The sequence below is a fragment of the Gracilinanus agilis genome, chromosome 1, assembly GCF_016433145.1.
Source record: "Gracilinanus agilis isolate LMUSP501 chromosome 1, AgileGrace, whole genome shotgun sequence".
Taxonomy (NCBI): Eukaryota; Metazoa; Chordata; class Mammalia; order Didelphimorphia; family Didelphidae; genus Gracilinanus; species Gracilinanus agilis.
In genome coordinates, this window is record NC_058130.1 from 684,337,629 (window position 1) to 684,361,609 (window position 23,981).

At 38.8% G+C, this 23,981-nt stretch overlaps 2 protein-coding genes across 2 annotated transcripts in view; one reads left to right on the forward strand and one right to left on the reverse strand.

The window, feature by feature from the left end:
- The window catches only part of SLA (Src like adaptor), a 51,138-nt gene extending 33,658 nt beyond the window's left edge, over window positions 1–17,480 (reverse strand). Inside the window, exons 1-3 of the mRNA XM_044684377.1 lie at window positions 17,291–17,480; window positions 1,830–1,929; window positions 742–828 (exon numbers count right to left, since the gene is read on the reverse strand). Coding sequence (XP_044540312.1) covers window positions 742–828; window positions 1,830–1,929; window positions 17,291–17,480 — 377 coding nt within the window. The remainder of the gene's footprint in view (window positions 1–741; window positions 829–1,829; window positions 1,930–17,290) is intronic.
- A 624-nt stretch (window positions 17,481–18,104) lies between these two features.
- Window positions 18,105–23,981, forward strand: part of TG (thyroglobulin) — a 107,418-nt gene continuing 101,541 nt past the window's right edge. The window contains exons 1-2 of the mRNA XM_044684388.1: window positions 18,105–18,167; window positions 19,019–19,068. Coding sequence (XP_044540323.1) covers window positions 18,105–18,167; window positions 19,019–19,068 — 113 coding nt within the window. The remainder of the gene's footprint in view (window positions 18,168–19,018; window positions 19,069–23,981) is intronic.

Below are 23,981 nucleotides of genomic sequence, written 5' to 3' on the forward strand. Positions count from 1 at the left end.
TTTCTTTCTTTCTTTCTTTCTTTCTTTCTTTCTTTCTTTCTTTCTTTCTTTCTTTCTTTCTTTCTTTCTTTCTTTCTTTCTTTCTTTCTTTCTTCCTTTCCTCTTCTCTTCTCTTCTCTCTCCCCTCTCTTTACTTTTCTTTTCCAAGAAAACCTCACGAAGTATAAGTATAGTGATCTTGCTCAATTGAAATCTTCCATTTGGATAGTTTGGGCTGGGATTTCTGATACTCTGTAGTTTTCCTCAGTCGGAGAGACTGCCAATAGCAGTAAGTTTTAGGCAAATAAAAATGGTATAATAAATAACAGATAGTATTTATATAAGATCTACTAAAATTTGAAAGACACTATGCAAAGTACATGATAAATGTTATCTCATTTAATCCTCACAACATCCCTGGGAGGAAGGTACTGTTATATCCCCATTTTACACTTAAGGAAGCTGAGGCAAACAGCAGTTAAATGACTTGTGCAAAGTCACACAGCTAGCAAGAGCTAGCTTTGTACTTAGGTCCTTTTGCCACCAGACCCAGTGCTCTATCCATTGTACCACCTACCACAGAAGGTACAAGCAGCAGATTTTATCATGTTTTATTTTCCATCCCACGTTATTGCTCATTTCCAGATACCTGCTATCATTTGCCTCCAATATATCATTTGCTATAAAGACCCTGTAAGCGAATTGTCAAAAACCATATCATCTTTCTCAGTTAAGCTGGTAGAGTTTAGGAAATTGACTCACCCATGGTAAACTTTGGCCACACACATTCCAGGAATATAACTTTCTCGGCCAGTACTAAGGGAAATCGCTCTCCACCAGCCTCCTTCACTGTATAAAGAGCAACACAAATAATCAGATTTAGTCTAAGGAAGATCACTTGATAATAAATGGTAGTCAATAGTAAGTCATAATCTTTCAGGGGTTCACAATGATAGTACGTGGCAGGGAACAACGATAATAGATAGAGATTACCAACGACATGCTTTAAATTTTGCCAACTGCTTTGTAAGCATGATCTCTTTAGTTCTTTGCAACAACCCTGTAAGAAAAGTGCTATAGATATTATTATCTACATCTTATAGGTTCAGAGATTTCACATGACTTGCCAAAAGTTGTTCATTATTGAGTGTCTGAAGCAGGATTTGAACCCAGACGTTTCTGACTCCTAATCTAGTACTCTCTCCATAATGTAATGGTGCTCATTATTTCCACTACCATAGAATCAGGGTCCTAGAACTGAAAGAAACCTCAAAGATGATCAGCTGCAACCTATTAGTCAATCAATCAAGAGCCACTTGCTCGATATGTAATAGTAGTGGCCATCCTTTGGAGGAGATAGGTTGGACCAGATGACTGCTAAGGTTCCTTGCAATTCTGATATGATATTGCCAAAGTGAAATTTGTCTCTTCTCTTCTACTGAGCTCATTAATTAAATAAGAAGCTCAGCCAATAGCTTTGTGTTCTCACCATATTTGGATAGCTTCATTTATTTATTTATTTATTTGTTTGTTTGTTTGTTTATTTATTTATTTATTTAACCTGAAGAGGGATAGCATGGCACTGGAGAAAGAATGCTGAGCTTTGATTCCAGAACCCTAGGTTTTCTTTTGAGTGATTGGCAATCAGTTCTGCCACTCAATAACTATGTGGCTATCAACAATTCACCTTCCTAGGTGCCTCAGTTTCTTCATATGTATAATGGACATCATGCACATTTTACTAGCAAGCTTGGAGGGTTGCTGTGAAAGTCTTTCTATGCTTTAAAATGCTATAAGAATGAGAAACATCATTTTCCAAGCCCCTAATGGTCCCTGGGAAGGAAACTTACTCTGATATCACACGTAGTTTCTCTCCTCGGCGGAATATGGGTGGGCTGATATCAGGAGATGGATAATCACAAAGAACAGCAAGGAAGTCATTGTCCAGTCCTAGAGAAGAAGAAAAATTGTTTTCAAAGCCTCATTCATCCATTCATCCAATTTGAAAAATCTTTATTAATTGTCCTCTATGTGCTAGGTATTGGGGGGGATATATAAAATTGAGATATGACAGTACAATCTGAACCAATCCAATCCAATAATCACTTATTAACTTCTTACCATTTCACAGGCACTGTGCTAGGTGTTGGGGATCCAAAAGCAAAAACAAAATAAAATAAACAAATTTAAAAACTCCTATGTGGGAACCACTATATTCAGTACCAAAGATACAAAAGATGAAAATGAGACAAGGTAATGGCATGAAATGGCCTTAGTAAATTGTATTCTATTGCTGATCTTATCTTTATAGTCACAGAATGGCTGAAAAGGTGCAGAGAATTCAAGAATTTCTTGATATTGATTATTTTTAAAAAGCATTCTATTCAATAGAGCAAGAGAGAGCCTGTAACGTTTTTCCTTTACTATCACCAATATTGAAGTGTGACCTCATTTTAATCCTCAATTTCCTCATCGTTAAATTGAAGTCAGTGGCCTTAGTCAGAGTTTCCCAACATGTGATTACAGTTTCCCCAAGAAAATTAGCGGGGAAGCAAGGTGATTCAGTGGATTGAGGGCCAGGTCCAAAGATGGGAAGTCCTGGGATCAAATGTGGTCTCAGATACTTCCTAGCTATGTTACCCTGGGCAAGACTTAATCCCCATTGCCTGGCTCTTACTGCCCTTCTGCCTTGGAACTGATACTCAGTATCAATTTTAGAACAGAAGGCAAAGGTTTTCGTGTTTTTTTTTTCTAAAGTAAGTGAATCAAACTGGCCTCTTCATTGTTCCCCAAATTCCTTATCCCATCGTCTTCCTCTGTGCCCCTTCCTGGAGCATCCTCCCTCTTCACATCTGTCTCCTATCTCTCACTTCCTTCAGTGCTTACCTCGGGTAGCAACTCTTGGTCTTAGTTCTTCCTGATTCCCTCATCAGATGTCTGTGATCTGTTTCTTCTCAAAATATTTTGTGTCACTCTGTCTGCATATTAAACTACTTTTACCTAGTACAATGAGGGCTTGTTGAGGGCAGGGATTGTTTTGTAGTTGTCATTGTAGACCCAGGGCCAGTATAATACCTAGCACATAATAAGTGCTCTAGGAAAATGAATTCAATCGAATTATTTGTATGAAATTTCCCAGAGATATTTTGAAGCAAAATGATGAACAAAAAAATGAATGAATGAATGAGTAAATGGGTGAATGAATGAATGAATGAATTTTTCTTACTTGAAAAATCACATGTAATAAGTTTTTTGATACCTATAAGTTTTGGATTTAATAGAAATATTTTAAAAAATCATTACTAGTATCAAATTTTCTTATGGAAACTGAATTTCACATGTTAGAAAACTGCCTAAGACTACTGACCTCAATTTAAGGATGAAGAAACTGAGGATTAAAGTGGGGTCACATCTAGTGAGAAGGTTGGAACTAGAACGTCAGGCTTTTGGCCCCCTTGCTTGGTAGCTTGATTTCCTCTTCATCACTTCTTTGGAAAAAACATATGACATGTGTGGGAAGCTTCAAATCTAGTTTAAAAAAGGTGCTTTATGTTCCACAGCGAAATGGATAGACACAGTTTAAATCATACTGCTATGGACAATTATGATACATCAACTGGAACCTCATCTGTGAAAGGAGATTTCAATGCATTGTACTACAATGACTACAAATACTCAATCAGCCCATCTCGGTGTAGTGAAATCCATTTGTACCTGGTCCAAGAAGGCCACTTGGCTCTTTTAAAATTAAGTGATAATGTTCCTTTTTTTTTAAACTTTTGCCTTCTGTCCTAAAATCAATATAAAATATTGGCTCCAAGGCAAGAGAGTGGTAAGGTCTAGGCAAATGGAGATAAGTGACTTGCCCAGGGTCACACAGCTAGAAAGTATCTGAGGTTGAATTTGAATCTAGGACCTCCCGTCTCTAGATCTAGTTTTCTATCCACTATAGTTGCCCACTATGCTACATTTTTAAGAGACTTTCCAGGATGAATAAATATTTTGTATCAACAGTACTCTCGGTATGAAATAGTAAATCTCACTGGAAAATTTTGTAGTGAAAGATTGAAGGGAAGCTTTGAGAGAGGTGGGCGTTTTGCAGAGCCAGAGAATTGATAAGAGTGACAATAATAGAAACTTTATATAGGAAGGATGTGTTCCTACACACTTGGGGTTAAACACCAGATTTAAGATTACCACATTGAAAAATTCAAATAGTTCAAGCTCGAAACTGTTCAAACCTCAATTTCGAACCTCCCCCACACCTACTCATACCCCCTTTCAGGACATCCAAAGTGTCTGTAAGCTTGGATGGATTAAAAAAAAAAGTCCAAAAATTTCATGCTGAGCTAAGGAATTGAATAAATGCTCTCAATTCTGGCCAAATAAACAACTCAAAGGCAGGGCATTGCAATTTTATGAAGATCTATCCTATTTCAGCTTAATGAAATCGAGCAAATATTTATTAAGTACTTACTGTGTACAGGAGTATATAAAACCTAATTCAGTGTCAAAGCTGACAAATGTGCCAACAAAGGGAGAACATGAGGCAAAATGCATGAATCAGAGTTTTGGCTACACTTCTGCAGTGAAGGATAAGAATATGTTGGCCTATATTAGACTAGGTGTGATCGTAACATCTGAGTAATTACAAAGTCTTTGTCCATGCTAGGAAATTTAGCAAAGAAAATCAAAAACACTTGTAAAAATTCATGCCCTTCAATTCTTGCTGGCATTTATGGCTTCACTGAATGAAATGCATCCATGTTCAAGCAATCTGGGCAAGGACAGGATGAGCTGGAATCTTATTAATGCATTTGCTAATTCCAACAATCTAGGATTCTATGACATAATCCAACAACTATACTACCTGTGTAGGTTTTAGCCATATATTTCAAGGTCTAGATCAATCAATAGGGATGTAAGTGCCCATGATGCATCAGATCCTATACTTGGTGCCAAGGGCCAAAAGACAAAAATGTTCAATAAGCCAAATAATTCTGTGAGAAACTGGTTTAGTGGAAGGAACACTGGTTTAGAAGTCAAAGATGTGGATTCTGGTTGCAACTCTTCTACTTACTGTTTGTGACCTTGAACAAGTCATTGTCCCTCACTTTTTCCACCTGTGAAAGAAGAGTTTTCAGCTAGATGGTCTGGCATTATCTGACACATATCGTAGGGCTTAAGGGAGCTGATTTCCAGAAGAGATGACAGCTTAGAAGAGATCAGAAACTATCAAAAATGAAATCCTGAAGATATTATGAGGAAAGTCCACAGAGGAGGAGATGGGGAATTTTTCTTCAAGGATCAATGTAGATCCCGGGAAATTCAGTGACCAAATTGCATTTCTAAAAGACATGCCCAGGACAAAAGTGTGAGACTTGGACTTGTATCAGGAGTGCTACCATTCAAAATGAGCTGAGTCTGTGAAGGAAAACCAAAGGCGACAAAAGGGGTTTTTGAGAAAGGAGGCTTAAAGCTATGTTGGGGGGAAAAAAGAGTCAAAAGAAGAAGACCATTTCTCAGGATGGAAAGGAGAGTGATGATAACTGACAAAATTAAGTTGCCTAACTTAATTTTATTTCTGTTGCTTCTGCCAAGAAGAATGCTCAGTTTCCTCATCTTAACTCTAAGACCTCCTCCATCTTTAAATTTATGGTCTTTGGCCTGGAAAGGACAAAACTAAAATGTCCAATGAGTGCATACCCAAGATATTAAGAATGACCATATTAAGGAAGCATGTCCCCTTGGATGAATCCAAGTGACTTCTTGTTGTTGTTCAGTTGTTTTTAGTTGTCTGACTCAGTGACGCAACTTAGGGCTTTCTTGGCAAACATGGAATTGACTCATGAGACTGCTCAGTCACTACTAGTGACTTTAAAAGATGGTATAGAATGAGAGGGATCATGGGATTCTAGAAACGCATATCTTGTGCTAAATTTTTTAAAAAGGGAGTTAGGGGGAAGAGAATATGGTCTGACAACAAAAGGCCAATAAACTTGACTTTGACTCCCAGCAAATTTCTCAGACTTATAATGATGATTGCTGACAATCTAAAAAAGGAAATAGTGATCACAAAGGGCCAATATAGCTAACCTCATTTTCTTTTCTGACAAGGTTATCAGACTAAATATCAAGGACATTCTCTAGGTATAGTTTAGCTAAATATTTTTTTTTTCTGAAACCCTTAACTTCTGTGCATTGGCTCCTTGGTGGAAGAGTGGTAATGGTGGGCAATGGGGGCCAAGTGATTTGCCCAGGGTCACACAGCTGGGAAGTGTCTGAGGTCATATTTGAACCCAGGACCTCCTGTCTCTAGGCCTGACTCTCAATCCACTGAGCTATCCAGCTGCCCCCTAGTTTAGCTAAATATTAACAAAACATTTAGTCTCTCTCATGCTCTTATGTGGAAAAGAGGCAGAAATGTTTTTTAGAGAACCATCAGGTTAGGTGTTTTTGAAAATAGTTGAATAGATCCAACCAAATAATACTTATTAATGTTGTTTAGCCATTTTTCAGTCACATCCAACTCTTCATGACTCCAGTGGGGTTTTCTTAGTGAGGATACTGGAGTGGTTTGCTATTTCCTTCTCTAGCTCAGGAAACAGAGACAAATAGGATTAAGTGACTTGCCCAGGGTCACACAGCTGATAAGTGTTTGAAGCTAGATTTGAATACAGAAAGATAAGTCTTCATGACTTAAGGCCTGGTTCTCTATATACTGTGCCACCTAACTGCCCATTAATCATTAATGGTGCAATGCCAACTTTGAAAAAAAGTATTTGGTGGAGTTCTCCAGGCCATGGAGGATCTTGGTCATGAGAGGATCATACAATCATTGATTTAAAACTGGAAGGAATAGTAGAAGTCATCAGGTCCAGGCTTCCAATTTATAAAAGAGGAAACTGAGGCCTAGGGAGGCTAAGGGATATGACCATGGTCATACAGCTTATGAGGGTCTCAGGTAAAATTTAAACTCAGATTTTCCTAACACCAGGTTCAGCTCTCTGCCTTGCAAACTGTACTTCTTCTAGTATTTTATCAGTAGCATGTATAAGGGTATAGCAGGCATGTTTTTCAAATTTGATATAAAGCTAGGAGAGGTGACTCACAAATTGGATGCCAGAATCAGTTGTCCAAAATATCTCAACAGGTTAGACCATTCTGCCAATTCTAACGAGAATGTATTCTTCTTTTATTAAAAAGAATAATTTGAATAGGGATAAATGTAGCCTTAGACAAGTTCAAAAAATCAATCTCATGACTATAAGATGAAGGAAGTATGGCTAGACAAAAGTTCCTATTAAAATATATATTGTAGGGGCTTGGGAGGCAGCCGGTGGCTCAATGAATTGTGAGCCAGGCCTAGAGATGGGAGGTCCTGGTTCAAATCTGGTCTCAGACATTTTCTAGCTGTAGGATCCTGGGCAAGTCACTTAACCCCCATTGCCTAGCCTTTACTGCTCTTCTGCTTTGGAACCAATACTTAGTATTGTTTCCAAGATGGAAAGAAGAAAGAAAGAGAGAGAGAAAGAGAGAAAGGAAGAAAGAAAAAGAGAGAGAGAAATTTAACCCAAATCAACAAACACTTATAATTTATATTCATATAAAATTGAATTAAATAAAACATTTAGTACAGTGAAAAGTAGAATTGGCTTTATAATCAGAGGTCCTGGATTTGAATCATAGCAGTACTAATTATTTGTCTGAATCACTTTTCCTCTTGGTTTCAGTTTCCTCTATAAACTGAGGGGGTGGCTTTTAAATGAAAGATGGAAGGAAAAAAACCATTTATTGTGTACCAGGCACTGTGCTAAGTGCTTTACAAATACTATCTCACTTGATTCTTACAACTTGGAGAGGTAGGTGCTATTGTTATCCCCATTTTACAGATGAGGAAACTGAGCCATATAGAGGTTAAATCATTTTACTAGCAGAGGCTGAATTTGCACTCAAGTTTTCCTGACTCTAAGCATATAGCTCTCTGTCCACTGAATTAGCTAACTGCCTCTGGATGATTTCTAAGATCCTTTGCAACTCTATGTCTATGAACAAGCCTACCCCTCCAATTTTCCTCAAAGCAGTCTATGCCTTTCTAGATCTATAAACTTGAAAAATGCCAGTTTAGCTTACAACATCCTTTCTCAAACTTATTTCCTAAGAGCAAATCTCATTTGCCTTCAACTGAAGATGAAAAATAGAATTTCTTTCCTGCTGGGAACCTGGACTTAGAAATGGAACCAATGGAGAAAATCTGTGTCTAGGCATGAGGACTGAATCAAAAGAGGAACAAGACTGGGGCAGCCGCAAATGTCACACATGAAATCATAAGGCCCCACAGTTATTTTTTTTTCTTTTTCACTCTCCCTTGAATACATGGCGATGGTTAATTTTCAAGCATTGCAAATTTTGCACCCAAGCCAGCACCAATAGTGATTGGCTGAACAAATCCGAGCAAGTCTGGGAAATGATAGAAGGTGTGGTCAGAGCAGCTGGCTACCAGTGATGGCAGCTAAGAATTTCCTCTTTTGATTTTTGCTCCTCTTCAACACTTCCCCCAGTCCAGAACTTCCTCTTGAGTTATTGGTGCATAAAAGGCTTATTGCCCATCCCTACCTCGAGCACTATTTTTAGACACAATAAGATGATACTCATGATACATCGAAAGATGGGTCGATTTGCAATTAATGAGTCATATTGAAAGCATCCCATGAGAGGATTGTTGAACTGACAGCTGAATGAGATATCCTAGCATTAGAAAGGCAAAGAGGATGTTGCATGGTGGAAGGCACAGGCATGGCGCCCAATGGGCAAAAGAAGAACTGAGGCAAAAAGAGTTGAGTGATTTGCCCAAGGTCCCACAGCTAGTAAATATCTGAGGCCAGATTTGAACTCAGGAAGAGGAATCTTCCTGACTCCAGGTCTGGGACTTTATCCACTGTGCTTCAAGAATGAAAAGGAAGAACTCTACAAATCAGAAATCTTACCATAAGAAGCAACAACCATAATTATGACTTAAATGAAAAGCAATTGCTATCAAGTAAAATATTTGATGTTGACTTGGCTGAAACTGGACAAATGAGTAAGCATTGGTGATATTAGACAGCAGGAGTTAAAACAAATCACTCCATCAACACCTTTTCTGCCCATGCCTTTGCTTTATGCAGATATAGAAATTAAACTCCTCAGGAGACTGTCCACTCCATGAGGGCAGGGACTTTTACTGGGTCTTCATTCAAAGATGCCAAAGAGAAAAGAGGAAATAAATGTTATGGGTAATTATTTAGAAGGCTTTAATGATAAGAGTGACAAAGGGTCCTATGGCACATGATCTTCCTGCCTGCTCCAGTTACTTGTGTAGCTAATGGAATTTGGATAGAAGGAGGAAATACTCTTTATCTGAGGTAACCCTCCTCTAACTGCTTTAAGGGTGGCATGATATGGAAAAAAAAGAAACTACACTAGGGCTATTTGCATCTTCAAAAAACAGACCCAGAGGCAAATCAACAGTGGTGTTTTCCTGAGATGTGCTCATGCATGCTGGCCCCTTTGTCCCCTTTGAAGAAGAGGCCTTTGGGTTCCTTGGCAACATCCCAGCTTGCAAAAATGAGGAGTATAAGTATAGAAACACTACATTAAGAATGTGGTGGAAAGATCAAGAACTTGTATATGAATCCCAACTTTGATGCTCACTGGCTCAAGACCTTCCCCTCCTCTGCCACAGTTTCCTTATCTGTAAAATGAGGAGGTGGCATCTGATGATATCTAAGACCCTTTCTGGTTTCCATATGATAAGGTCTATTATGGTTTAACATTTCCTAGAAATCCCATGTGTGCTTATTTGCCTGGATTTGAGTCCTTGTGCCATTACTTAGCTGCACAACCTTGAGAGAGTCACCTTACTTCTGGGAGCCTCATTGATCTCATCTGTAATATTTGCACTGCCTGCCTTTTTGGCTTTTTGTGTGGGTCCAATTAAATGTGCTTTTATCCATTTTGTCTATATAAATGTGAGTTGTTTCTATGTTACTCAGTATTATTATTATAAGAGTAAACCAGCCTGATCTGATCTGAGAGCTACACTCTGCCGATGGAAAAGTTGTATGTCTGTTTCTGAGTGTGATAGGAAATAGTTCTTCCATTGGGTACATGGGGAAAGGGAGAAATAAGTGTTGCAGTGTTTGCAGTTATTCGACAAACAAGTAATTATAATGCCTTGACTATGTGCCAGGCATTGTGTTACATTGAAGATACAAAGAAAGAGAAAGTTCCTGCCATCAAGGAACTCACATTCTATTCTATCTGGAAAGGCAACATATTTATAAATTGGTACCTACAAGTAATAAATACAGAGTAGATGGAAGGCAGCCCCTAGAGAGGAAGGCACAGGCAGATGAAAGAACAAAGAAAGCTACAAAAATGCATTTCCTGATGATGCCTCCAGAAGAGGGAGGTGAGTAAGGAATCCTTTTCTGAGCACTGGTTTAATGATCTAGAATTGAGATTGATCTCACTGAAGTATCTCCCCAGAGACAGATACAATTTGATCCCCCCAAATGACTTGGCATGCCATCAGACACGGAAGACTACTCTGAGCTTTGTTACAGTCTCTAAATGTCCAGGGTGCAGACTCTGGGCTCTGCCTGCCTATTCATGCAGTTGAATTAGCTTTGTTCTTAGATTTCCCTCTCCAATCTCCCCGGCTTTGAAAGAGGTTTGGCTGCCTCAGTAGAGAGAGAGTCACTAAGAGCTGCCCTAGATGCAAGATATTTGTATCTGCCTGTGTTTTTGTCCAAACGTATGAATGTGTGTATACAAAGAAAAAGGAATAGATATCAAATGTAATATTAGATGTCAACGCTTTTGAAATGAAATGAATTCTCTAATGAGAACCCAGCTGATCTCAGGGATGGGTGGAGGAAGTGATGAAGAGAGCAGCACATCTATTCTCTCTCTTCCCCTGATGCAGAGAAGATGGCTGCATGGCATGGACCAAGTTCAAGTTCATGGAGGAATTCTCTCTGCCTTTAGGTCAGAATAAATTAGCCTTTTGTTTAGGGGTCTTCTTTGCTAAGACAGCCAAAAACTCCTAGAAGATAAAGCCTGGATCTGGTAACATTGAAAAGAAACAGGGGCAAGCAGACTCACGATGAATATGTTCAAAGTTAACTAGTGAAAGAAAGCAAATGGACTGAGTGTCTAGAGATGGGTCTCTTCAGGGACAAAGCCACTAATGAGTAAAGTGACCTTTGGTAAATCAAGTCCCCGTTCTGCAACTTAATTTGCTTATCTCTAAAATGAAGGATTCAAATGGATTGGATGTTGTCCAATGTTTTTTCTAGCCATATGAATCATTCTGCCTCCCCCAGTTTTGAAAGAGTTCAAGAATGGGCAAGGTTAGATGGAATATGGGTGGAGAGTGAAAAGATGACAAAATTTACTGGAAAGAACACTTGAGGAAAGAGGAGAAGCAGATCTAAATCTTCACTGACTCATTCAATCAACATTTTTTGAGCAACTGCTATTGGAGGCTCCATGCTATGTGCTATGGGGAGAGAGAAAGGTAAAGACTGGGTCTTTGCCCTCAGAGAGCTTGTATTCTTAGCAGAAGGAGCCAAATATAGAAAGAACTTCAACACAAGTCATGGTGTGACCATTGAAGGGGATATATTCTTTGTTGCTGCTGCCATGTTGTATGCTTGCTTAGAATTCATTTAACTGCTTTGGACATGAATTTCTTTAGTTGTCTATGAAGATAATTTTACATTTCTCCCTCTCTACTAAAGGAGATTGGGAAAAAAACATTACATTTGCTTTAAATAATTAAAAATTGAGGGAGCATTTCACATTTGCATTTTCTCTTTTTGTCATCTGCTTCCTGGTGGTCTATTTGTGATTTTTGCTTTAGTTTTTTTAGGATGAAGTCAATAAAGTGCCAGGCCTGGAGTCAGGAAGACTTGACTTCAAATCTGGCCTCAGATATTTATTAGCTCTGTGATCCTGGATAACTCACTGAACCATCCAGCCTCAGTTTCCTTATATGTAAAATGAAGTAGGGAAGGAAATGGAAAACCACTCCAGGTATCTTTGACAAGAAAACCCCAAATAAGGTTCTGAAAAGTCCAAAACAACTGAGTTGATTGAACAAAAAGAGCATCTGAAAACAGAAATTCTTCATTTCTGAATGAGCCTAGTGTAGTGTAATGGATAGAGCACTGGATTTGAGTCAAGAAGATCTTAGTTTCAATCTAACTTCAGACATTTACTATCTTTGTGACCTTGAACAAGGTTCTCTGAACCTTGGGTTCTTCATCTGTTCAAAGGGAATAATGATAGGCTCTTGCCTCTATAATAGGAATGATATGAAGATCAAATTATATAGACCATATAAATTGGTTTACAGACCTTAAAATGCTCTGTAAATGTCAGTTTTTATCATTGTCTCTTTCTCTTTACATCTTGATCTCTACCATCCAGTAAATATGAACTACTGAGAGCTTTGTTCAATCATATCTAAATCTTTTTGATCCCATTTTGGGTTTTCTTGGCAATATTATTTGAGTAGGTTGCCATTTTCACCTCTAACTCATTTTATAGATGCAAAAACTGAAATAAACAGAGTTAAGTGACTTATCCAGGGTCACATCACTAATAAGTCTCTGAGATCAGATTTGAATTCACAAAGATGAATCTTCCTAACTCCAGATCCAGTATCTATCCACTGCCCCTCCTAGCTACCCCACTTGAGAGGAGGGTCTGGTTTTCATTTTGTTTTTGTATTGACAGTACCTTCCAAAACAGAAGGTAAGGATTTTTTAAAAAATTAAGTGTCTAATTGGATGAGTATAATAATCATTCATAATAATAATGAAAATAACTAGTATTTATATAGTACATTGTGCTAGGCACTGTGCTAAGTGCTTTACAATGATTTAATTTGTTCTTTGCAAAAACATCTGGAGGTAGGTGCTAATATCCCCACAGAGAGGTAGGGATAATAATATCCCTGCTTTAAAGATGAAGAAACAAAGACAAACAAGAGATTAAGTGACTTGCCCAGGGTCACACATAGCTATTAAGTGTCAGGTCAGATTTGAAGTCAGGAAAATAAATCTTCCAGACTCCAGGATTGGCATTCTATCCACTGAGCCACCAAGGTGCCTTTCCATAGAAGTCTTCAAAAGCCTGGATACCTACTTTCTGGGTGTATTATAGTAAGGGTTCCTTTTGGGTAGAGGGTTTGACTAGAGCAGCTGTAGAATGATAAATATTTAATAACCAATTTCCTTGGTGGGGAAATAACAGATACACTTTTAAGTTTGATTTCCATTATTAACATTTTCTCCATAACTTTTTAAGTCTAGACAATCAACCAAAAACTAAATCAAGCCTTAATTTGTAACTAGCTGATATCCAAGGTGTACATGTTCACACTGAAAACTTAACAGTTGGTTCTGAACTACAAGGTCACCGAGGTCCCTTCCAACTCTCAAATTCTGTGATTTTGTGAAAATCAGTCTCGTTTTTATAGTGTCATACGTCTTTGACCCCACACTCTATTTCTTCATCTTTTTTTTTAATCTGCCTTGATTCCTGGAGGCACTTAGCTATTTCTAGTAATCAAATCCAACTTTCAAAGAACCAAATCTTGCCGAGGAAACTGGCAAGGCTGGATGCCAATTGTCAATGAGTTTCTCCTGATAAGTAAGGGTAGACTAATTGTAAAAAAACACATAACTCCCAAAAGAGACAACTCTCCTCTTCTGGTGTTTGTTACAAAATCCATATAAAGAATTTCTGGCATGTTTCTCGCAAAACATATGTATGTACCAATCAACATTATAATACAGTATCTTTTTTTTCTAGAAGCATTGGGAATCAATCCTTTTTTATGTGCTACCCACCTGTTCTTCCTCCCTGATACTGTGTGATCTTGGCCAAATAACTTCCTCTCTCTAGGTCTGAATTTTCTCATTGGAAAAGTGAGAGATTTAGACCAGATGATTTCTACAGTTTCTCAGGTAACTCTCTAGGCAGATGAAACTTAAATATTTATCTGTAGACGACACGTACAATCACCTTGTGAAGCCATCACACGGCAAAGGATATTAGGTTGAAGGAATTAAGGCTATGTGATTTAGGGAAAAAAGACTTCAGGGTCACACGATGCCTGGTTTCAAGGATTTGAAAGGATGTCACATGGCAAAGGTAATATATTATTTCTGCTTGACCCCAAAGGCTAGAATTAGGAACAATGGCAGATGTGGTGAGGGAGGGAACGCAGGGGCACTTCTACATTTGGACTTGATTCAGTAAATGCTCCCTAATCATCAGACCTGCCCTACAGTAACAATGGCAAATGTCATTTATGTAACACTTAAAATTTTTCAAAATGCTCTATATATGCTTTTGAATTTGAGCCTCACAACAACCGCACAAGATAGTGAGAAAAATAATAATTGAAGGAAACATTCTATAAGGGTGAGTGAGTTACTTATGGCCATACAGCTCTTACGTGTCAGAAGTGGGATTCAAATCCAGGATGTATTCATTCCAAAATCCAACACTCTTTCTACATAATTACATAACAGAATACTTTGAGAGGTAGTAGGTACCCCATAACTGGAAGTCAAAAAGAAGAGGATGGATGATTCCCAGGCAAAGTCAAATGATCCATTATAAAAGAGCTTCTTGCCTAGGCAGGGGAAACAATAGATTTCTGAAGTCCCTTCTAACTCGGAGGAACCATGATTCCTTGATTCAGATTCTGATAAATTTCAGATAAAGGAAGGAATAGAAAAAATCAGGATATTTTTAAAAGATTTAATTTTAGACTTTTTATAGACTAAATTAAATAAATGGTTCTGATCCACCTACTTCATGAACTTTTCAGAATTTCCTGAATTCTAATAATGTGTGTGTCACTGAATGTGTATAATTTTCCTTCCTTTAAAATGAGAACCACCCAACGTTTAGAGTGGAAACAATGTTAGAATAGTCAGATTTATGGAAATAGTGCTGTCTTTACCATCACCTTAACAGTAATACACAACCAAATGTGTGGCTTATTGCTCTCTAGCTCTAGTGAAATTCAGATTACTCAAGACAACTGAGTAGTAATATGTCAACAGTCATTTGGCATAGGAGGGTATCAGAAGTCAGCAGCTAACAGAATAAGCAAAGACTAGGACCAGAGTTGCATTCAGTGCTGTCTCTGACTGCATTTTATCTATTCTGCTATTGTTCATTTTAGCTAGTTCAAGGTTAGACTGGAAGTCAGAAGACCTGGGTTTGAGAGCTCTGTTAAAAACAACTGACTAGAGGGCAGCTGGGTAGCTCAGTGGATTGAGAGCCAGGCCTAGAGAAGGGAGGTCCTAGGTTCAAATCTGGCCTCAGACACTTCCCAGCTGTGTGACCCTGGGCAAGTCACTTGACCCCCATTGCCTACCCTTACCACTCTTCTGCCTTGGAGCCAATACACATGACTAGGTGACATTGGGCAAGTCACTTGACTTTTCAAGTTCTCCATGCCCTCATCAATAAAACAAGAGGATTTGACTAGGTAGTCTCTAAGCTCTCTTTTCACTTTGATTCTGTGACTCAGCCTTCTTCAAGCTGTAAATGCTATGCTTCAGCCTAGGAAAAAATCGTTCATTTGAAAATGTCTGATGAAAGTTTCTAAAACACATAGAAAATAGGCTTTCTTTGGGGAGGAGGAAATGGGGGGTGGGGAGGAATAAGTTTGATCCTTTAATTTCTTTTAGTTCTAGCAGTGACTTAATTGAATGCCAGTAATATATTCCTTGACTTTCATAGATTCATAGAACATCAGATAAGGAAGAGACCTTATAACATCAAATGTGAGACTATAAAGCATAGAATATTGAACTTAGACTGAACCTTAGAAGGAATACTTTTGGAATGCAAACAACCTGAACTGGGAGAAACTTAGAAAATAGAATACTAGAACTGAGAGAACATGGAATGTCAGATTTGGAAAAAACCTTAGAAGGTATAATGTTTAAAGAGAGCCTGCCAGAACTAGAATGATCTTTATAACAGTAACAAAAATCTACAATATTAGAGCTGGATGTCACCTTCAAGCTCAACTATTCCGATCCTCCCTATTTTAAAGAAGAGGAAAAGGAAACCCAAAGGGGTAAATTGACCTGTCAAGTCATGGATCCATTTCTTGGCAGACCCAGGCTTTAGGACCCAGGTGTCTTCATACAAGTTGAATGTACTTTTCACTTGTACATGGTGTTCTTGAGGCAGTCATGCCATTTTCTACAAGAATTCCAAAACTCAGGAACATTAAAAAAATGTTATATTGGGCATAAACAAGAATCTATGCCTCTCAATTGTGCCTGTGACAGTTCCACCAAGGGATTTTGGCAGTTCTTGGAAACTGTTCCCAGTAAGTTCCTTGAGGGCAGAGATTATTTCATTTCTATCTCTGTATCCCCAGTGCCTGGCATATCGTTATTTATTGATTGATGTCAACATACAAAAAAAATTCCACTCTCTCTCTACCCCGAACCAAATTCTTTATAAATTATTTATCCATCTACTCCCTTACTCCATGAGATCTTGAATTAATCCATGGGCTCTGGGAATTTATTTACCTGAGAAACTAGCACAGATAGCAATGCTAGCATCACTTACTCCTTATCAACAGTGCTCCCTTTGTACTTTGCCATCAGCTGCCCTAGCACAGCTGTACTGGTTGCTCTTTTCTGTGGCCACAGAACCCACAGGCACATATAGTTAATTTACCATTTTGATCTCTTTTTATTCCTTTGGGAACTCAACAGAAACTCCCTAGGATCATTGGTTTAGAATTGTAAGAAACCTGGGAGATAACCTAATGGACTCCTCTCATTTTACAAATCAGTAAACTGAGGCCCACGTAGCTTAAGTGACTCATCAAAGAGCTTATAATTCAAAACATCAGATCCAAAGTCCCCAGCACCAAAGTCAGTTTTCTTTCTACTGTAATGTACTGCCTCTTTTCCTTCAGCAGGAATCCTAATAATCTCTAAGAAACCTCAAAGAATAATGGAGCACAGAATGTTAGACCTAGAAGAACAGCCCTCTGATATCATCTTACAAATGAGAAAATAAATGTTAAAAGAGGGCACAGTCAATAGCAGAGCTGGAATCCAGTTCTTCTGATTTAATGTCCAACCTCATGATTGTTGGGCAGGCAAGCATGGTTCCCTGGTCCTCCTGAGGGAGCTCTCACTTATATGGAATGAGCTGCTGGAAAGACCATACACTGAACTAATAGTCCCAAAGAAATTGGACTTACCCATTGGGCCAGGCAGAGGTCTCTCAGGTGGTGCAGTAGATGTCTTCATGCTGTTGCCCATCTCTCTTGCTTGATTACTCGCTCTTGGCTTAGAAGAAGCAGCTTCAAAACTAAGACAGAGGAAACACACACTCAAAGATGGGCTGGCACCAAGTTCCCGGGATAGAGAATGACCCAATTTAGAATGCATAGTGTATCATTTTTATTTTAAAGAGAGACTTGTTTCTTGAAAGATGATGTTTTTATGTGATGATGAGATTTGTGTGTGCTGGTTAAGCTTAGCAACTCAAATTGTTTTATCAGGGGAACGGCAGAGGAAAAAAAAAAACCGCAGAGAGGGAAGTCGCTAACAAATGCTGTTTGTAGCAAAAGTTTCCATTACTTCTGTGCCTCAAGCTGAATGCAGTAAAAAACCTGAAGACAGCTTTGGGGAACAAGGGGTGGAGTTTGAGAAACATCAGCATTTTGAATCATCTATGAAATACATCTTTGTTACTTAAAAGATCTGTGACTGTCGCTATGACCCATCTACTGACACAGATCAAAGCCAATTCATGACTTAAGAGATGTTACTTGAGAATTGCTGTGGCCCCAAAACATCACTCTGTCATCAGAATTATCCCGTCATCAATGTGATGATAAAACCCTTCCAAGGTATCCAAACCAAACCATCACTGGGATAGTACATGAAGCCCTCTGGGTTGAAAGAGGTACCAAACTTTATACTCCACTAGCACAGCCTTTAAGAAACTGGGGTTTCCTCCATTGCATGTTGAGGCATCAAATGAGAATTGTAGTGGAAGCAACTGATACCATGTCTATCACTGTCAAATGTCGACCCATGGTCATTTGCTCCCAGGAAAATAATCTCTCTCAGGTACAAAAAGACTATAATAATTCAAGCATGTTACTGACTCCCTATTGTCTCCCCCAAAGCAAAGGACTCCCTATTGTCTACAAAGAGAAGTTTCTACACCTAAGCCTGACATTCAAAGTCTTCTACGTACCAGCCACAACTTATCTACCCAAGCTTAGTTTATACCAACCTCCTCCTATTCTCCATTCTAGTCAAACTGGACTATTCTCCACCCCCACCCCCATTTCCTTCCTGGCTTCTCCCACCTGCATTTTGCTCACTCCTTTCACTATAAGAGGAATAGACTCCCTGTTTACCCCCCATTTCCATATATTGAAACCCCTTACTCCCTTAAATGCCCAGCTCAGGTGCCACCGCCTCTAGAAAACATTCCTCCAGCTCCTATCTACCTTCCTGAGTGAAATTGTTCTCTCTCATCCTCTCCTAACAATTTCTCACTCTTTCCTTTTCCCCAATCGCCCTCTGCCTTGGATCATCATTCCTATTTGTATTCAAATGATGAATCCACTCAGGAACAAGCATTTATCAAACGATGCACTCAACGAGTTTAAAACTCAAATAGTCCTCTTGTGTACAAAGATCATCAAATAAGGGATTATTGGTCAGGTTCATTTGTAAAAAAAAATGATTGTTAAAAACACATCGAAAAGCTCACAAAGGCAAGCTTAAAAAATGCCAACTTTCCAAAGTCTGGAACCAGAGTTGTGAGGCTCACACACACTCCTCAGTAATATCTCAGGAGGCAGATATTATTGAGTGCTTGGAATACAAATACAAAGAATGGGGCAAACCCTGCTCTCAAAGAGTTTACATTCTGGGGATGTAATATCAGCCTTCGTGTTCTATTCTAGTACCATTTCCTCTTTGCCCACCACCATCACTACCACCATCAGATTGGATCGTAAGCGCCTGGAGCAGTGGTTCCCAAACTTTTTTGGCCTCCACCCTCTTTCCAGAAAAAAATATTACTTAGTCCCCTGGAAATTATTTTTAAAAAAATTAATAGCAATTAATAGGAAAGATAAATGCACCTGTGGCCATCACCGCTCCCCTGGATCGCTGCAGCACCCACTGGGGGCGGTGGTGCTGGCGCCCACTTTGGGAATCACTGCCCTAGAGCATAGGGAATAAATCTTTTTCATATTTGTAACCCTAGCGCTAAACACAATTGCTAAATTGAATTGGAGTGTAAGAATCTTATTTAACGAAGCTGGCATAACCCAGAGAGACAATCCATTTCATGAACACATCCCATGATCCACAGGCAGGAGCTATAAGTTTAAATTTCGCCAACCACTAAATTAATTTCTAAACTTATTAAGCATCTCTTATGTGCGATGCCTTCCATTCCCCCAAAGAAAAAGGTCCTAAAAGGGCCTCTTTAACTTCAGTTAATTGATGAACGAATTTCAGAAGCTTATAGGGAGCCTCTTTTTAGCATCCAGAGGAAGCATTTCATGAGATGAGGGGGAGAAATGGACCAACTACAGCCAAGCTTTGCTCTCCTGGGACCTGGATCCAGCCTTGGGACAATCCTCCTCCAGCTTTCTCACATTTTCCAACTTCCTATAGCCTTCCTATGGGAGGAAATAATAGAATCTATGAGTGGGAAAAGGAAGCTAGATGGTGCAAGACAAAGAGCACTAGACTAGGAGAGAGAAAGGAGAGAAGACGGAGAACCATCGCTATAATACCTACTCTGTGCCAGGCACTCTGCTAAGTGCTGTTTATAAAAATATTTTCTCATTTGATCCTCACAACAACCCTGTTGGAGTAGGTGCTATTATTACCCCCTTTTTACAGTTGGAGAAACTGAGGCAAACAGAGGTTAAAGTTGACTTGCTCAGGATCACATAGCTACTGAGTCCAGATCGGAATTCAGGTGCTACTGCTTCATTAGCTGCCTCCAATAAAACCCAAGTTTGAATCTTACTACTTATCGGCTATGTGTCCCTCAGCAAATCCCATAACCTCTAAGGTTCAGACTCCTCATCTGTAAAATGGGGACAATAAAAGCTCTTTGAAAACTTTAAGGCATTATATGAATGCTGGTGATTTTTATTATTAAGCCTCTCATTTTATAAATGAGGAAACTAAGGTCCAAATCAATTATAGAGGATTAAGGACTGACCATGTTCCCTGCACTATGCTGTGCTAAATGATGGAGATTCAAAGACAAAAGTGAAACAGTTTCTGCCCTCTAGGAGCTTCCATTCTATCAGAGGAGAGATCATATACTTATATATGTATATATACAATGTAAACAAAATGAATAAGAGGTAGTTTGAAAAAGACGATTTGCCCAAGATCACAGAACTTATTAATGAGGTTGTCATTATTGTTGTTGATACTTAGTCATTTCAGTCATGTCTGACTCTTTATGAACCCATTTTGGGGTTTTCTTAGCAAAGACACTAAGACAGATGAGGAAACTGAGGCAAATAGGGCTAAGTGATTTGCCCAGGGTCACACCAACAGTGTCTAAGGCCAGTTTTGAACTCAGGAAGATGAGTCTTCCCGATTCCAGGTCTAGCATTCTATTCACTGTGCCAGCTGGCTGCCCCAATAATTAATTAATGAAAATTGATATGTATCTATTAGGAAATTCCATAATAATCTCTTAAGAATTGGAGTGTTTTCTTTACAAAGTATTTTATATTCATCATTTAACAATGAAAACTAACAAGCATTTAAGTGCCTTCTTTGTGCTAAGCACATGCTAGGTTCTAGGTTCTGGGAATATCAAAACTAAATTAAATATTTTCTACCCTCAAAGAGCTTATATTCTGCTAGGGGGAGGGACATGCAATATACACAGTACGCGCACACATACACACACACACACACACACACACACACACACATCAGGAAAGACTCCCCATAAAAGGAAGCCTTTAAGGGAACCAGGGGTCCCAGAGAAAGTATTTGAACCTCACAACAACCCTTTGTGGTAGGTAGGGCAAAAATTAATGCTCTCTGGGATTGGATGATGAAAATGAGGCATCTCAAAGACTAATGATTTTCCAAATTTTGTCTTGCTATGTGGTACAACCAGTGTATTGTGAGTAAGACTAGGACAGCTAGGTAGTATGCTCGATAGCTAGATGACCCAGTGAATAGAATGCTGGGTTTGGAGTCAGAAAGACCCATCTTCCCGACTTCAAATCCAGCCTTGGTTGCTTACTAAATGTATGACTCTGGGCAAGTCACTTAACCTTGTTGGCCTCAGTTCCTTCATCTGTAAAATGAGCTGGAGGAGGAAATGACAAAACACTTCAGTATCTCTGTCAAGAAAACCCTAAACAGAGTCACAAAAAGTCTAACACGACTAAAATTATTGAACAACAAGAACATTCATATTAGAACAGTAAAAGCAGAGGGCAAACCAGCGTGACCATTGACCCTAGAAACCTGAGAGCAGCACAGGGAAAAGCAAGGATTTTCAGACCCTCCCCCACCAAATAAGTTCATTTTTCCTTCTGGCATATGTTTCTTGCATTATTCTTTCCCATTTTTAGCCTCTTTATGACATTTAGGCAAATCAATACAAATCACTCAACAATTTCCTTATGGAGAAGCTGATTTTAGCCCTCTGGAATATACCAGCTTGGTTCATAAAGAAAGAAGAAAGAATTTAAGCCTTTTTGGAGTGTTGACTCAGTTGACAAATACGTATCTGTTAATAGTTATCAGAGGCATGGTACTGCAGGAGGTACTTTGGGGCAATAGATTAAAGGCTTGGCATGGTTCCTGCCCTCAGGGAGCACAAAGATTTCTCTTGAGTTTATGACTAATAACATCAGCCAACATTTATCAGAACCTGTGCCGAGCGCCATATGCAGCCATATAAGAGCTGTGTAAATGTCACCTGTTCTTACCATATCACAAAGGAAAGATCATGTTATAGTGAAAAGAAGGCTGGTCTTGGATCCAAAAAGACCTGAACGTAAATCCTAGCTCTGACCAATGACAGGTGTAGGGCATTAGACAATTAACAACATTTTAGTGCTCCCCACTTTCTAAGACTAAGTCAGGGAGAGCTGTCAAATCTTCATAAGTAGAACTTCCACACTGGAATTTCCCACCTTGATGAAATCTCCTTTTCCCACCATCTCCCATACTAACTACCACCAAAACAACCACAAAGTAGTGAAAAGAAACAAAATGGAGTTCTTCTGAGCTGTGGGACGGATGGATTTCCAGTCAAGAGACCTGACCCCAAATCCTACATTGCTCATTCCTTACTTGGGTGGAGTTGGACAGATTAATTCATAAGCTCAGGCTTTAGTTTCCTCATACATAAAATGAGATATTGTACTACATGACTTCTCGGGCCTCTCCGAGGACTAGAATTCTCAGATTCAGGCTTCTTGGTTTCACTTGGACTGTTCACTCATTTCAGTTATGTCCAATTCTTCATGACTCCATTTGGAATTTTCTTAGCAAAGATGCTGGAGTAGGTCACCATATCCTTTACTAGCTCATTTTATAGATGTAGAAACTAAGGCAAATAGAGTTAAGGGGCTTACCCAGAGTCACAGAGCAAGTAAGTGTCTGAGGCCAGATTTGAACTTGGGTCTTCCTAATTCTAGACCCATCACTCTATCCACTGTGGCTCCCACCTGTCCATCACGGCCTCCAATGGATCTCTTGGTGGGGAAAAGCATTTAGAAGATACAGAAATGATCATTCTTTCCCTATATTATCTGATTAGATCATAAACTCATCAGGATCAAGCTTATGTATTGATGCTCTGAAGACTGAATAGCCAAGCATCTTTTAGAGAATTCCCAATGTTAATTAGCATATAGCTTTTATATTCATTCATGTGTACATTCCGTCTTCTTGGATAGAGTGAAAGTTCTTTGAGAACAACAACTGTGAAATAACAGTTTTTGAATACCTATTACCCAACACACAAATACTTATTAATAATTGTTTGATGGACTATTTAATATGCTCAGGTTAGAACTTACATACTAAATGTGGAGAGTGTATGGAGACCTTTGAAAGAGAAGAAGCCTCATTTTGCCCTTATCTTGCATGAATATTGCTGTAGCTAGAGGCGATTATGGGAGAAAAGCCAAGAGGCTGCTAGAATTGATGGAAAAATCTAAATGAGGGGAGGTAGGTAGCCTGAATACAGGAGGTTCTGGGTCCAAATGTGACCTCAGACTCTTACTACTTCTGTGTCTTTGAACAAGTCACTTAACCTCATTTGCCTAGCCCTAACCTTCTGCCTTAGAACCAATACTAAATGTTGACTCTAAGACATAAAGTAAGGGTTTAATTTAAAAAAGAAAAAGAAAATTGGACTTAGAGATAGCTACACAGAGTAGTGAACAGGGTTCTGAACTTGGAAACAGGAAGACCTGAATTCGAATACTACCTTGGGCTTTAACTGGATCATCCTGGGCAAGTTACTTAACCTTAACCAGCCTTGGTTTCTTCATCTTCAAGATGGGTGTGATAATAACCCTAAATAGCAATAGGGTTGTGATGAAGTTCAAATAAGATCTCTATAAAGCACCAGACAAATGTTAACTATTATAAGTTAGGAAAATGTCTTTCTACTGACATCAATTAAAATTCATTCATTCTTTAACAAACTTTTATTTTACTAGGAATGATTGGAAACACAGACAGTCCTTTCCTTTGAATCATTCTTACTCTAGTAGAAGAAATGGACAGAAATAACTGTAATAAGAACCAGGAAGAGAGAGAGAGAGAGAGAGAGAGAGAGAGAGAGAGAGAGAGAGAGAGAGAGAGAGAGAGAGAGAGAGAGAGAGAGAGAGAGAAATTGAGAGAATTTTA